The 14,941-nt window shown below is 40.4% G+C and overlaps 1 protein-coding gene across 1 annotated transcript in view; it reads left to right on the forward strand.

Moving 5' to 3' along the window:
• The first annotated feature begins 485 nt into the window (after nucleotides 1-485).
• The window catches only part of LOC122753107 (adenylate cyclase type 10-like), a 44,930-nt gene continuing 30,474 nt past the window's right edge, over nucleotides 486-14,941 (forward strand). The window contains 11 exon segments of the mRNA XM_044000222.1: nucleotides 486-642; nucleotides 2,313-2,417; nucleotides 3,678-3,716; nucleotides 4,424-4,567; nucleotides 5,681-5,886; nucleotides 6,180-6,270; nucleotides 6,357-6,445; nucleotides 7,587-7,778; nucleotides 8,372-8,493; nucleotides 10,531-10,881; nucleotides 11,316-11,371. Of these exon segments, the coding sequence (XP_043856157.1) occupies nucleotides 486-642; nucleotides 2,313-2,417; nucleotides 3,678-3,716; nucleotides 4,424-4,567; nucleotides 5,681-5,886; nucleotides 6,180-6,270; nucleotides 6,357-6,445; nucleotides 7,587-7,778; nucleotides 8,372-8,493; nucleotides 10,531-10,881; nucleotides 11,316-11,371 (1,552 nt within the window).

Consider the following 14,941-nt stretch of genomic DNA (forward strand, 5'->3'; position numbering starts at 1 on the left):
GGGAAAGGGGCGCCTTCTGTAATTGCCTTTATTCTGAGCCCTCCTTCCAAACACCAAAAAACAGACAAGATTTTAGTAACATCTGGCGAAAGACAATGCCAGCGTTTGATAAAGGTATAAAAAGGGAGCCTAAATCGGCTTTCGTGGACAAGTGCAGATAGATAGTTCACTTTTAGAAGAACGACTTCAGTGAAGAGCGCGCGCAGAAGGAGGATGCGCATGCGTCCTGAGACTGGTACCCTAGGAACTCGGAACCCGAGCCGACTCTATGCTCTTCGTCGGACTCCTGGACTGTGTGCCCTTAAGGACAGCACGTGGGCTCGTGAGCAAGGGGGCGGGAACAGTCCCTCCTACCGCTTTCGATTGGAGGCGGCCATCGAAGGGGATGGAAAAGTGAATGCCCATTGGTTGATCCGGGTAGCGGCTTGGGGGAAGGCGGGGCCGCGGCAGAATCGAGTTTCGGAATCAGTCGGCTTTCTGCGGCCATGGCTAGTGGGGACTGGCGTTTGGCTTCCTCCTCATGGTCCCTCCAGGCCCGGCTGGCGGCGCTGCTGCCCGACCTGCTGGTGTTCGGGAAGGCCCGGGGCCCGGGGCCAGAGCTCACTACAGTGCAGGGGGTCCTGCTTGGCGTCCATGTGACCGGTGAGAGTGGGAACGAGAGGCGACCGGGCGGCCGTTGGGCCCCGGGGTGACGGTTGCAGAGCTCCAGGACCCCACTAGACTGTGGCCCGCCCCTCGTTTCTTAACCCCCTGCATTTCATATACACGTCCATCCCTTGGGAAGAGAGGCGAGGCACTTGACCACGTGCATTTATTTATTAAGCGCTTACCGCATTCCGAGCACTGAGTGGGCTGGGGGCGGGGGTGGGGGGGCGAGCCGCACCGAACGTAGATTAAAGCCCCATCCCAGCCCTCCCGGAGCGTACTCTCCAGTAGGCCGGCGAGGCATGAATAACCCGGGTGTACTGTGCATAATTCCCTTTGAGAGGTATAAAATTTAAATATGAGAGGGAGAAGCTTGTTTGAAGACCGAGAAAGGATAGCTCCAGGGAAGGAGCCGGTGTCATGTTAATTGGACTTTTAAATAAGAGTTCTAAAGGAGGATGTTCGAAACGAGGGAAATTGAAGGAGCAGAAAGAGTAGTTCTCTTTCAAAAAGAAACCTCTCTGGGGTAGCTAGGTGGCGCAGTGGATAGAGCATCGGCCCCGGATTCAGGAGAACCTGACTTCAAATTCGGCCTCAGACACTTAACACTTACTACAGACAACCCCCAACCCCCTCCCCCCCACCTTCACCCTTCCCACCACTATTACGCAGGGCACCTAGATGGCACAGTGGATAAAGCACTGGTCCTGGAGTCAGGAAGACCTGAGTTCAAAGCTCACCTCAGACTAGCTGTGTGACTCTGGGCAAGTCACTTAACCCCAACTGCCTTATAGCATCGGGGCCATCTGTCGTCCGGGACTCAGGTGGTTCCCTCACTTAAATCCAATTCGCTGCAAGTCATGACATCTTCCAGACGATGAGAACTAACTTTGAGAACTAAGGACAGCCAACAACAACTGAGGTCTGGACAGTGAGCAGGAAACCATAATCAGTGTTGTCACTTGAATTCCTCCTTCACCTTGGGAAGCTGATCTCTTTACAGGAGCAAAGGACAACATAGATTAAAAAAAATTGTTTAGCACAACTCCTGGCACAGGTGCTTAATAAATACTTCTCGACTTTAGTTATCTACTTGTTATATCAGTTCCACAAACATTTATTTTACTCCTGGGAACTTTTCTTTATCTCCACTCATTCTTCCTCTCCTAAAGAAGAATGCAGGGTTGTTCTTGTTTGTTTGTTTTGTTTTTGCAGGGCAATGAGGCTTAAGTGACTTTCCCAGGGTCACACAGCTAGTAAGTGTCAGGTGTCCGAATCCGGATTTGAACTCAGGTCCTCCTGAATCCAGGTCGGGTGCTTTATATTTATACACTGTGCCACCTAGCTGACCCCAAGAATGCAGCTTGTTGAAGGAAGGGAAACATAGCTTTCTGAGTGAGAGTCAATCTTGGCAGTGGTTGCAGCTCCTGGTATAATATTAGAAGATTTACTGGTAAGAGGTTGTCAGCCCAAACAGCCAAAAAGTATTCTTTCTTCGTCCCTTACAGCCCAAGTAACCAACATGTTAAAGGAATGATTATATTTAGCCAAGTCCTGGTTCTTTTGGCCTGGCGCCTGTTCTTGGGGATGGGAGAAGGGAAAATAAAAAGCCCCCAAACCATCACTGCATTGATTAATAGGCTGAGTGACTTTTGCTTGTTGGATAGGATTTACAGCATTGATGGACAAGTTCAGCCTCACTTGCAATGCAGAGCAGAACATGGACAAGATGGCCCACATCTTCAGTTGTTACCTTGGTGACATTGTGGAGCGTGAGTGGCCACTGTAGGGTGGGTGGGAGGTTTCGAGGCCCAAGGAGGTTGAAAGGAAAGGATATTTTGATAGAAGATAAACCCCACTTCCCTGAAAAGACAGTCAATTAACAGTCCCTACTTTTGGTTTCTTCCTTCCTTCCTTCCTTCCTTCCTTCCTTCCTTCCTTCCTTCCTTCCTTCCTTCCTTCCTTCCTTCCTTCCTTCCTTCCTTCCTTCCTTCCATCCGTCCGTCTGTCCGTCTTTTGGTTTCTTAAAAGCCTTACTGAACTAGTCATTTTCTTACCAGTAATTTTCCTGATCCCTGATTAGTTTGATCAACTGTAACATGAGTTAGATAAGGTGATTCAGCTGTGACAATTCTACAATGTAATTGCAATACTTAAGGTCTTAACACAGAAAAATTACATGCTAATCATTATTAAAATACAGATTTTTGCTCCTGTTCCTTTTTCCTGCTGTCCCCAGATCCTACTTCTCAAAGTCCAGTATCTATAGACCCTGGTATGATGTGTCAACCAATACTAATTAAGTACTGTTTTCAGCAGTATGTTAGACTAGTAGCACAAGAAAATAGTATACATAGAAAGACTCCTTAGAGTTCTTGGTTCTTTTGTGTCTAGTACCTTTTGTTACCCATTGCACTTTTCCCTTCTTTCTAGACTGCCTGGCTTCCTTTCAAGACTCAGTTCAGATCCTGCCTTCTGTAGGAGGCCTTTTCCTGTCCTTTGAGATTACTTTTCATCTATTCTATATATATCTTGTATATATGTGGTTATTTACGTGCTATCTCCCTCACTAGAATATGAGCTCCTTGAGGGCAGGGATGATGTATTTTCAGTTCTTTTGTAGCTTCAGTGCTTAGTGCAGTGCCTGGCATATAGGAAGACTTAATAAATTCTTTTTCACTGATTGACCATGCCCTGGCTTGCTCCCCCTGTGCTACTGTGACTAAGATGCCATGTGGCATCTACTCAAGGACTTTAATTGGAAAGTGCAATAATATGCTATACTCTTTTAGGAGCTAGCATTAATAGCCTTCTACTTTTTTTCTGGCTATGGAATTTAGGGTTGAAGTAGAAAAATGAGAAGTATATTTGCATGTTATCATTCAGGTATTTCTTGGCTTTTTTGGATGGGAGGACAGGACCCAGAGGGGAGGCATTCTTCCCATAGCATTATTGTCCTCTGTTATTATTAGCTGAACCCCTAACTGTAGCCCATTTTTCTCTGCTCCTTTTTGTGTGTGTGTGTGTCTCAGATGTACTCTGCTTTGGAGGAGATATACTCAATATCACAGGTATTTCTTGATTATACATCTGAATGGATTCAAGATATATATATGTATCTCTGTGTGTGTATATATACATACATACATACATACATACATACATACATACATACACACCAGGTGGAATTTGGCTTTCAAAAGGAAAACCCTTTCTAAATTATGCCTGCTTAAATTTTATTTTTTCCTACATAGAATTTAAAATTATTTATAAATCATGCAGGATGAGAGCCTCTGGAGATGTATTTAGAAAACTGACAGGAGATTTGGCTCCCAACACTAACAGTTAGATGTGAAAAATTGGAGAGTATTCAGGCTGAGGAAAATATCAGTATCATTATTACTTTCTACAGTGCCCAGAACCAGCAGACTTTCTCAGATTTATTTGGATGAACCAACCACAAGATTGGGGTGAAACATAGTTATCAGCAATGTGTTTAAGAGCACATTTTCCACATCACCTTCCATCATTCCTTTTCCCTCCATCTGGTGATACCTAATAGAAAAAGGAATGATCTTAATCTAAGCTCTTGGATTCTTCTAGTTTGGGGGCATTGAGAATTCTACTTGATTAATTTTGCTTTTAATCTATTAAATGATTCCTGGGGAAACAAAACAAAACAGCTCCCTAATCTAGAAAAAGATAGTTCAAGGGAAAAGACCAAGAGTTTTGCTAACCACTCCCCAATACCCTACACTGATTTATCTTGGCCTTACAGGGAATGTGCTCCTGGCACTCTGGACAGTGGAACAGAACCAGCTAAGTGACATCATTACCCTAGTGGTGAAATGCAGCCTGGAAATACAGGAGAAGTTTGGAGTCTGCCCTACCAAGGAAGGCCAGGATCTTCAGATAAGGATAGGTAGCAACTTCCATCTGGAAGAGCTACCCATAAGTGCCCAAATCCCCCCTATGGAAGAATAGAAATGGAGTGGGTGGGGAAAATACATATCAAGACCCTTTGGACAACATCTTAGCAGGAGTTCTAAATGTAAGGGAAGTGTTGGTGTTTGGGATTTCTGTATATAGATCTTTCAAGCTTTAATGTAGGATTATTGCATATATAGCGATTACAGCAGATAATGAAGAACAATAATATTCTATTGCTGCCTGTAGTATTCAAACCTCAATTCCTTGTTCTCCCTTCTTCCTTTCCTAGCTTCAAGTTTAGACTGAATAGTTTAGTTAATTAGCATATGCTTCTTCAACCAGACCCAAGTCAACAAACTTTAGTCAATTTTTGAACTATAAATAACATAAAGCTTCTGGAGCCAGAGGCAGACAGCACTCGGCATGGGCAAAGCAAACATAATGTTGGATGTTGCTAAATGTCTACCTGTTAAGTTCATTTAGCACTTGTTGCTGTGTTGGACAAGAGGAAAGGGAATGTTTTGTGTAGCTCTCTTGCCCTAAGAATATTACAGCAGCTTCTGAATCAGACACTCTGCTCCTCTTTCCTTATTCACGTCCAAGATGCCCATTGAGAGAGCAAAGAATTCATTTTTACCAAAACTACCTGGGAGTTTAGTAGCTAAATAACTGTTTAGTTTAAACTAAACTGTTTCCTATTATTTCCCCCTTGCCAGTCTGGAGTTCTTGCACTAAAGGACTTCCTACCTTTAGGTATTCTTATAGCAGAGGAAAGTCCTTCTCAGGATGTCATTGTTGAATATGAATTTATTTAAGACTCATATGTATGTTTAATGTATGGGCATGATAGATTTTTCAAGCTTTAATGTAGGATTACTCTATGTATAGAAATTCTAGCAGACAATGAGAAAGGATCGTATGAACTTGAACTTTGGTGGTCCCAAATAGCACTGAGTAATGGGTCCAGTGGTTTGCACTATTTGACAAACAGGAAATTGAGGTCTAGGAAGATTTATCTACTTAACCAATGTCTTATATTTTTAGGGGGGAGGGGGAAACGAACCGAGCCTTGATGTTCTTCACCTGCCTTTTTTTCTCCTAATAGGCCTGTCTGCAGGTCACATCTCTCAGGTTGTAGTTGGAGATGAGCAGCGACAATACCTCCTGGTAATTGGACGAAATGTAGATGATGTCCAGGTAGCCCAGCACTTGGCTCAGGCAAATGAGATCATCTTGTCCTGGAACTGCTGGAAGCTTTGTGAGCAGTACCTGTTTGAAGTGGAAATCATGATGGAGCCTAAAGTTGTAAAGGTAGTAGGCTCCCTTCCTATCTAAGCTCTAGTGTAGCCTACAAGGTACATTCTGATAGATTTATGGGGCAAGTTAGGAATACAATAAAAGATAAACCACCAGTTGTGGAACTTTATATTTTAAATAAAGAAGCTATTAATCATTTATAAGTCTCAGGGTGGTAGTGACAGAACTATGAGATAAGTAGAATAAGGGGAGTACTTGAACACTCTTTTTAGTTCTTAGAGTCTCCATTGAAGGAGCAAGAATGGTGGTTAGTCTTGGGATTGAAGAATTTTCTTCCTGTTCTTTAGCTAAGAGATATGCGGATCATAGACCCCTTTGATTTTGATGAGCATTTTGAAAAGTGCATCGATTACCTTCCACATTATCCTACAAATAATGGTGAGCTGCTTTGCCCATTCTGCTTGAGAACTAAAGCTCAGGAGAGATTGTCTTTGTGGACTGAGCCCTTTCCTTTTCTTCATTAGTCTCTCTGAGAAATGCTGTGGCTTTGGATCCAAACCCCAAACTTGAGCAAACCTTGCAGAGGCACATAATGGGAAACTTCCTAAAGAAGGTATTTCCTAAACCTTGATTCTTTACTTAGGGATGTCATGTGTATATATGTGTGTATATATGTGAACTTTTCCAACCCATTCTCCAACTCACCACTATAATTCCTAATAAATATCCACATTCCTCTTAGCACTTATATGATTATTGTGATCATATGTTTCTGTTGACTGTATGTATTATCGTCTCATATTTTTCAAACCCTAAGAGCAAAAACCTCGTCTGCTCTTTATTTTGTGTCTAAAAAGCCTGATTGAATTCTTATACTCTCAAAGCCATAGTTTCCTCATTGATAAAGTAATGGAGCTGGTCAGTATGATCTCTAAGGTCCCTTTCAGCTCTAAATATTTAATCTTAAATACCTGTTGAATTGTTGACTGAACATATATATGCATATCTGCAGAATCGATTTTTGAAAATTGGTGATAATAAATTAATGTTATCAAACGTAATCCTTGGTTAGTTGTTCCAGTGGTGTCTGACTCTGTGACCCATTTCGAGTTTTCTTAGGAAAGATACTGGAGTGATTTGCCATTTTCTTCTCCAGTTCATTTTATAGATGAGGAACTGAGGCAAACTGGGTTAAGTGACTTGCCCAAGGTCACACAGCTAATAAGTGTCTGAAGCCAGATTCAAACTCAGAAAGATGAGTCTTCCTGACTCCAGGACTGATGTTCTATTTACTATGCCACCTAGCTGTCCAGTGTAATCTTATATAATGGAAATAGAAAAGGGACTTAATATAGCATTTACTACACAAAGACATTAAGTACTATTTTCAAATACTTAAAGTAGGATGAGGTCCAAAAGAAAAGAAATACAGTCTGGCTATAAATAGGCCAATTGTACATAATTTACTTTGTGCTAGTTTTCCCATTAAGACTGTGCCCAGGGGCAGCTAGGTGGTGCAGAGGATAAAGCACCAGCCCTGGATTCACGAGGACCTGAGTTCAAATCCAGCATCAAAACACTTTACACTTACTAGTTGCGTGGGCAAGTCACTTAACCATCCTTGCGCCCCCCACCCCCAAAAGACTGTGCCCAATACCTATGTGCTGTTATTCCTTCCTATTCACTAGTATATTTCATGGGGAATGGGGTTAAAATTCCTGCAATGTGATGCTAAATTAATGGTTGCTTTACAGATGAGTGAAGGCCAACCTGTGGAGTATTTATCTGAACTTCGCACTGTGACCATGGTGTTGATCAATCTAGAATTCCACAAGAAAGCTTGGATGTTGCATTTATGTCAGCTGATTCATGAAGCTGCCTTGTATATTTCAACAGCTATCAAGAATGGAGGTGGCCAGCTCAGTCAGATATTTATGTTTGACAAAGTGAGTGAGAAGGAATCCAGATCCACCATTATTAGAGATGAGAGAAGAGTTTGCCTGAAGGATGGATGTGGCTGTCTGCTGCTGTGCAATGGACATTTAAATACAACAGACCTTAAAAAACTTTCTAAATTAAATTCATTCAAGTGTTCTGTTTAATTAATGGAGTTGAATCTTTTTCTGATGATGTACCAGGGTCATCAATCTGAGCAACAATTCTTATTTGACTGGGGTTGAAGAAATAGGAGATTGGGATGACTTATTATTACTTACCCTGGCATAGATACACTCTAGAAGTTCATTTTTTGAATAAATTTTGTATATTAGCTTTCCCCTCTTACAAATTGGCCCTTTCTCCTAAGTAAAAATCATTCTGGTTTTTTTTAAGGTTCTATTTAGCGGAGTTCCAGTTAAATGAGATCTTCATGTTCATCCACAGTGGTGTTAGAGCCAGGAATGTCTTTGTTTTTCATATCATAGAAACATGAGATCAGAAAGGGGAAGGTACCACTTTTACAAGCTCATCTAAATATGAAGAGTTATATTGCTTTCCAGACATATATTTTTTTTATGTCTCCAACATTCTTTCTTTTCAGGGCTGTACTTTCTTCAGTGTATTTGGCCTTCCAGGTGATAAGAAGCCAGATGAGTGTGCCCATGCCTTGGAGAGCTCCTTCAGCATCTTTAGTTTCTGCTGGGAAAATCTTTCTGAGACCAAGTGAGGAGGAAGGTGGGGCAGAGATGAGCCTCTCAGGCCCCAGGGGGCTCTCAGGGCAGTGGGAGGAAGGTGGCAGGTATTGCTTGGATGCAGAGCCACATTGAAGGGGAAAGAGAAAAAATTCCAAGTGAAATCAGTCAGTAGTATTTATTGAATATCCACTACATGCAGAATTATGCTTTGGAGAAAATATAGAAGAAAGGAAAGATATGGTTAATGTTTGACTTGAAAGCTAAGCATCTGGGCCTGGTCTTGGTAAACTTTTGGTTTTGATGGCAGGCCCTTCTTCATAGTCTGTATACTTCATTCAGCTACCTAAAAAATCCAAAAAAGTTTGTTTCAGTAGTCAGCCCTCCTCCCCACCCACTGAATTCCCATTTCCTCTTTAAGGGCACCTTTTCTTAGCTTATTTGCATGACAGAAATGACTTACCCTGATACTGGTGGGTGATCCAAACCTTTTCTGGATTCTGATTATCAGTTCTACTCCACTTCCCTAGGTTTTCTTTGTTGTTTCTTCACTCAGATGTTTTCCAGAATCCCTATTGAGTTTTCAGTGTTAGAGTATCAAAATAATTTAAACATATATTGAATGACAGGTTTAGTTCCAACCAGAAGAGAAGGACTGTTCCCTCAGAGAAGGGTTTTAAAATAAGGGGGAACATGAGCTAGTAGAGTAGGGAAGATGCTGAGCAAAGTAAAATAGAGAAAAAGTTGGCCAGGTGGGAAAAGCTAACTTATTTGTTAGCACCTTGCCGTCTGTTACCATGAGACCTAGAGTCTACTACTGGCTTTACCAGTAATTAGCAGAGCAAGTTCCTTTGACTCCTTTTAAACTGCATTTACTAATTTGTCTAATTAACAGTAGTTAGAGCCTATGTACTTCACAGGGTCATTGTGAGAAATAATATAATGTATGTGAAAAAGATTTGAAAGGCATAGTCAAACAAGGAATAATTTGTCTTGTTGCATGGCATATTAATTAGCATATTAAATGCTTGGCATATAGTAAGCACTTAATAAAAATTTATGCATCCGCTTTTTTTTTTTTGGTGAGGCACTTGGGGTTAAGTGACTTGCCCAGGGTCACACAGCTAGTACGTGTCAAGTGTCTGGGGCCGGATTTGAACTCAGGTCCTCTTGAACCCAGGGCCTCTGCCCTATCCACTGTGCTACCTAGCTGCCCCTTGCATCCACTTTTTAAAATAATTCTTTTAACTCCCAGTAACAATTGGCTCTGTTTATATAGTATTTTACAGATTACAATGTGCTGTCACACATATTTTCTTATTTAATCATTGTAATCTGTAGAATTCCAGAATCCTATTAAATTTATATTTTTATGATATAAGCATTTAAAATATACTTTTAAACCTAATTTCCTCAAAGAAGGGTTTGGAAAGAATTTGACTTGTCTAAGATTGCAACTTGGGCCTTTCAGAATCTTAAGTCAGATGCATCTAGGTGGCATAGTACATTGTATCCTGAGCCTGGAGTCAAGAAGACCTGAGTTTAAATATGGCTTCAAACACTTATTTGCTGTGTGACCCTGAGCAAGTCACTTAACTGCTGCCTGCCTCAGTTTCCTCAACTGTAGAATGGGGGTAATAACACCACCTATCTCACAAGGTTATTGTGAGGATATTTGTAAAGTGTTTAGCACAATATTTGATATATAATATATATTTAATAAATGCTTGTTCACTTCTCTTAAATCCATTATTTTTTCCACTTCTTGAACCAGAATATAATCTGAATGTAGTTCTGAAGAATGTCTATTACAGGGTTCTGTACATAGTGAAACATCACTTCTGCATGTTGATTTATTTGCTAACCCAGGTTTATTATCAGATATTAGTCTACTCACCTACAGGAAAATCCCTCTAGTAGTTAATAGGGAATGCTTGGGGAGTGTTTGCCCCAAGTCATGTAACAAAATTCCAAGAGCTGGAGTCCCATTTAGACTTTATGACTTTTATTTTCATAAATAGTAGCTCTTGAATGGGGATTTATCCATGTTGTTCTTTCTGTCTCCTAGGCTTGTTTCTATCGGCATCACCAATGGTCCAGTGTTTTGTGGAGTTGTTGGTGCACTAGCCAGGCATGAATATACAGGTATAGTTGGTCTTTGGACTTTTAGCATTGTGGTTAATGGGGTGGGGTTCATTAACTCTCTCTCTCCTTGCTGTCTCCTGACAGTTATTGGCCCAAAGGTGAGTCTTGTGGCCAGAATGGTGACTGCTTATCCAGGGTTGGTATCTTGTGATGAAGTAACGTATCTGAGGTCCATGTTACCTAATAACAATTTTAAGAAGCTTCCAGAGAAGAAGATGAAAAATATCACCAACCCAGGGAAGATCTATGAATACCTTGGCCACAGGTCATGTGTGTAAGTGCCATCTGTGAGTACCATGTCTAAGTGCCATTCATAAGTTTCAGTTCATACCCTTTCCCCTCCAAACCAGAGTATGAGTGATAAATACTATCTAAATCCCAGTTAAATAACAGAATTTATGTCATAGTTATTCTGGTCAGAGGGCAGGTAGAGAAATAACATTGTCTGAGATCTTTGACTTCAGTGTAACATGTAGTGATTTTTTATCTTCCTATTCTGAGAGAAACAGTGACTGTAGGAAGAATATTTCTGTCTCCTACTGTGACACCAGCTTTTACCATCCCCTTAACTTTCCTGATCCTGAAGGGAAAATAACTCAATTTTTTAACTCTAGTATAGGGTTCTGGGAACCTCTTGGGTTCCCCATAGATACCTGATGAAGAAGATGATATCATTCCTGAATCCATTTACTTTCTTCCCTTTTCCAGAATGTTTGGGAAGAGACACCTGGTTAGAAATCGATCTGAACATCACCCTTTGTTGGGTAAGTTTGGAGAACTATATTGTTCAAACCCAAATCATTCATATATGTGTATATGTATGTGTATGTATATATATACACTAAATGGCTAAATGTGGAAAAAGACAGAAAAATGGTTTGTTTAGTTTTAAACTTGAAGTCAGTAATAAAAAAGCAATATTTTTGGCTAATTTATGTTAACCTAGAAAGGATCTGCCATTTCTTCACATTGACAGCACAGACTCCAGGGTTAGCTCTGTTATTGATCAAAAGAACCAAACTTAAAAGTCAGACTGTGTGTGAGGAACAGAATGTAGCTCATAAACACTTAGCTCATAAACTACCTTAGGGTGAAATATTATGGAAGCAATATTGCTCACTTCCTGTATGATGAAAATAGCTTAACTAGTTTAATTTTGTTGTTGTTCAGTCCTTTCAGTCGTGTCTGATTCTTCATGATCCCATTTGGTGTTTTCTTGGCAACGATACTCGAGTGGTTTGCCATTTTCTTCTCCAGCTCACTTTACAGATGAGGATCTGAGACAGACAGGGTTAAGTGATTTCCCTAGGGTCACACAGGCTGGATTTAAACTCCAGGAGATGAGTCTTCCTGACTTCAACCTGGCACTCTATCTACTCTTCCACCTAGCTGTCCCCATAGTGTGCTATTCTTTCTCTTTGAATCACTTTACCTTCTGTCCTTTAGCTGTTCATCTCTTTCCAGATGTCAACCCTGGATTATCCCTTCCATCCACTTTCCCCTGTCCTATTTGAATGCCCAGCATATAGTAGGCACTATATAAATGCTTATTCCATTTCCCATTCCCTCCTGACTGCCTCTGGAGGAAGTCATACAACTACCCTGGCTCAGTCTACTACAGATTTTTGTTATCTAATCTGAGCTGGGTCCTCAGTGCTACACCTCAATCCTTTTACTCTTTCCTGATTGACTTCCAATCACATTCCCTGTAAAGTCTGTTCCAGACCTTATATTACGAATCCATTTTTTTTGTTAAATAATATTTTATTTTATTTTTTCCAATTACATGTAAAGATAGCTTTCAAAATTTATTTTTGTAAGTTTTCGAGTTCCATATTTTTCTCCCTCCCTCTCTTCTGCCCTGCCCTCCCCCAGACAGTCTGATATGGGTTATACAATACAATCATATTAAACACATTTCCACATTAGTCATGTTGTAAGAGAAGAATAAGAACAAAAGGGAAAATCAGAAGAAAGAAGAAACAAAAAAAAAATCCCAACAAACGTGAAAATCTTATGCGTCAATCTGTATTCAGACTGCATAGCTCTTTTTCTGGATGTGGAGAACATTTTCCATCATGAGTCTTTTGAGTCTTGGATCATTGTATTTCTAAGAAGAGCTAAGTCTTTCATAGTTGATCACACAATGTTGCGGTTACTGTATATAATGTTCTCCTGGTTCTGCTCACTTCATTCAGCATCAGTTTATGTAAGTCTAGGTTTTTCTGAAATCTGTCTGCTCATCATTTCTTAAAGCGCATTAGTATTCTGTTACATTCATATACCAAAACTTGTTTAGCCATTCTCCAATTGATGGGCATCCCCTCAATTTCCAATTCTTTGCCACCACAAAAAGAGCAGCTATAAATATTCTTGTATATGTGGGTTCTTTTCTCTTTCCTATGGTCTCTTTGGGATATAGATGTAGTGGTATTTGCTGGGTCAAAGGGTATGCACAGTTTTATAGCCCTTTGGGCATCATTCCAAACTGTTTGCCAGAATAGTTGGATCAGTCCACAACTCCACCAATAATACATTAATTTTCCAATTTTTCCACATCTCCAACATTTTTTGTCATATTAGCAAGTCTGATATGTCTGGAGTTTTACCTTAGAGTAGCTTTAATTTGCAGTTTTCTAATTAGTTGTGATTGAGAACATTTTTTCATATGACTGTAGTGAATATTACCCCTTCCCTTCTCTCATCAAAGGACCTCTATCCATACTCTGCTAAAAAACTGAGGCCATCTGTTGTGAATACCATCTTCTCAATTCTGTACATCATATTTCCTTTCCATCTTTCCCCATTTTCTCCAGTTTTAGAAGAGTCAGCTTTGTCCTTGTCAAGGCCAGGCTGTCTATTTGTGTCCTTGATCTCATCCCCTTCTGCCTGTTTTGAGGGTTTACTCCTTCAGTCATCCCCATTCTACTTCTAATCTTCAATCTAGGATCATCGATCTAGAGCTGGACCTCTGACTCCAGAGCCAGTACCTTTTTTACTGTCACACCGCCTAAAGACGTGCTCAGCTCTCCCCCTCCCTTAACAACTTTCACTTGATTCTGCCATCTCTTTAACCTTTTTTTAATAGCTCTCTTCCCTTTCATAGCCAAACTCCTAGAAAAGGTTGTCTATAGTTATTGCCTCTGTTTCTTTACATCTTAATCTCTTGCTCAGTCCTGGGCTTTCTTCTCTCTGTACTCTCTTGGTAATCTCATCAGCTCCTATAGATTCAAATATTATGTCTGTGCAGATGATTCCCAAATCTACATTTCCAGCCCTCATATGTCATCTGAACTCCAGTCCCATATCACCAACTGCCTGTGGACATCTTTCACTTTCATATCCCACAGGTACCCAAAACTCAACTTGTCTAAAATGGACTTCACTATCTTTTCCTGACAATCCACCCCTCTTTCTTACGTCCTTAAATCTTGTGACTCAGGTTCAGAACCTGCTACTTATTTTTGACCTTTCACTTTCGACCTCCCCCCACCCCCTATCCAGTTAGTTGCCAAGTCTCGTCGATTTTACTTCTACAACATCTCTTGTGGCCATTTTCTCTCCATTCACAACTGCTACCCTGGTTTAAGCCTTTAGCATTTCTCACCTAGACTATTGCAATAACCACCAAATTGATCCGTATGCTTTCAGTCATGCTCCCCTCTATCCACCACACAACGATTACAGTAATATTCCTAAAGAACAGGTCTGACCATGCCGCATCACTGATCAAGAATCTTCAGTAATTTCTTTTGGGAAGTTTCATTTGATTTAAAAAAAATAAATTTTTTTGATAGTTTTTGTTTTGATTTCATTTATACTTCCCCAATATAGATCTTTCCTTCTGATTTCAGAGAGCTATTCCTTATAACGAAGGATAAAAGAGATGAAAAAAAATCAGCAAAACTAATGAGTATATCAACCAAGTCTGACATTATGTCCAGTGTTCTATACTCATAGTTCTCCACTTCATCAAAAAAGGGGGGAAATACATCCTTATATGTCCTCTTTGTGGTCAAATTTGCTCCTAATCTCACAGTATTCAGTTTCAGTTGTTTTGTTGTTCTTCCTTTTACATTGTTGTCATTGAGTATATATTGTTTTCCTGATTGTGCTTACTTACTTCATCAGTTTGTACATGTCATAATAATAACCCCATTCATACTCTTGAGAATAGGTCATCAGAAGCTTTTATTCAAGAGTAAAGAAACACAGACATACAGATGTATAGGAAGACTCTTTAAGAAAGCAATTCCCAATAGCCTTGCAGTCAGACTGATCTCCATCTAGAACTTAGCTCATTCTTCAGCATTGCAAAAAGATTGTCTGTTTAT

This window comes from Dromiciops gliroides, chromosome 4 (assembly GCF_019393635.1).
Source record: "Dromiciops gliroides isolate mDroGli1 chromosome 4, mDroGli1.pri, whole genome shotgun sequence".
In the NCBI taxonomy this organism is placed as follows: domain Eukaryota; kingdom Metazoa; phylum Chordata; class Mammalia; order Microbiotheria; family Microbiotheriidae; genus Dromiciops; species Dromiciops gliroides.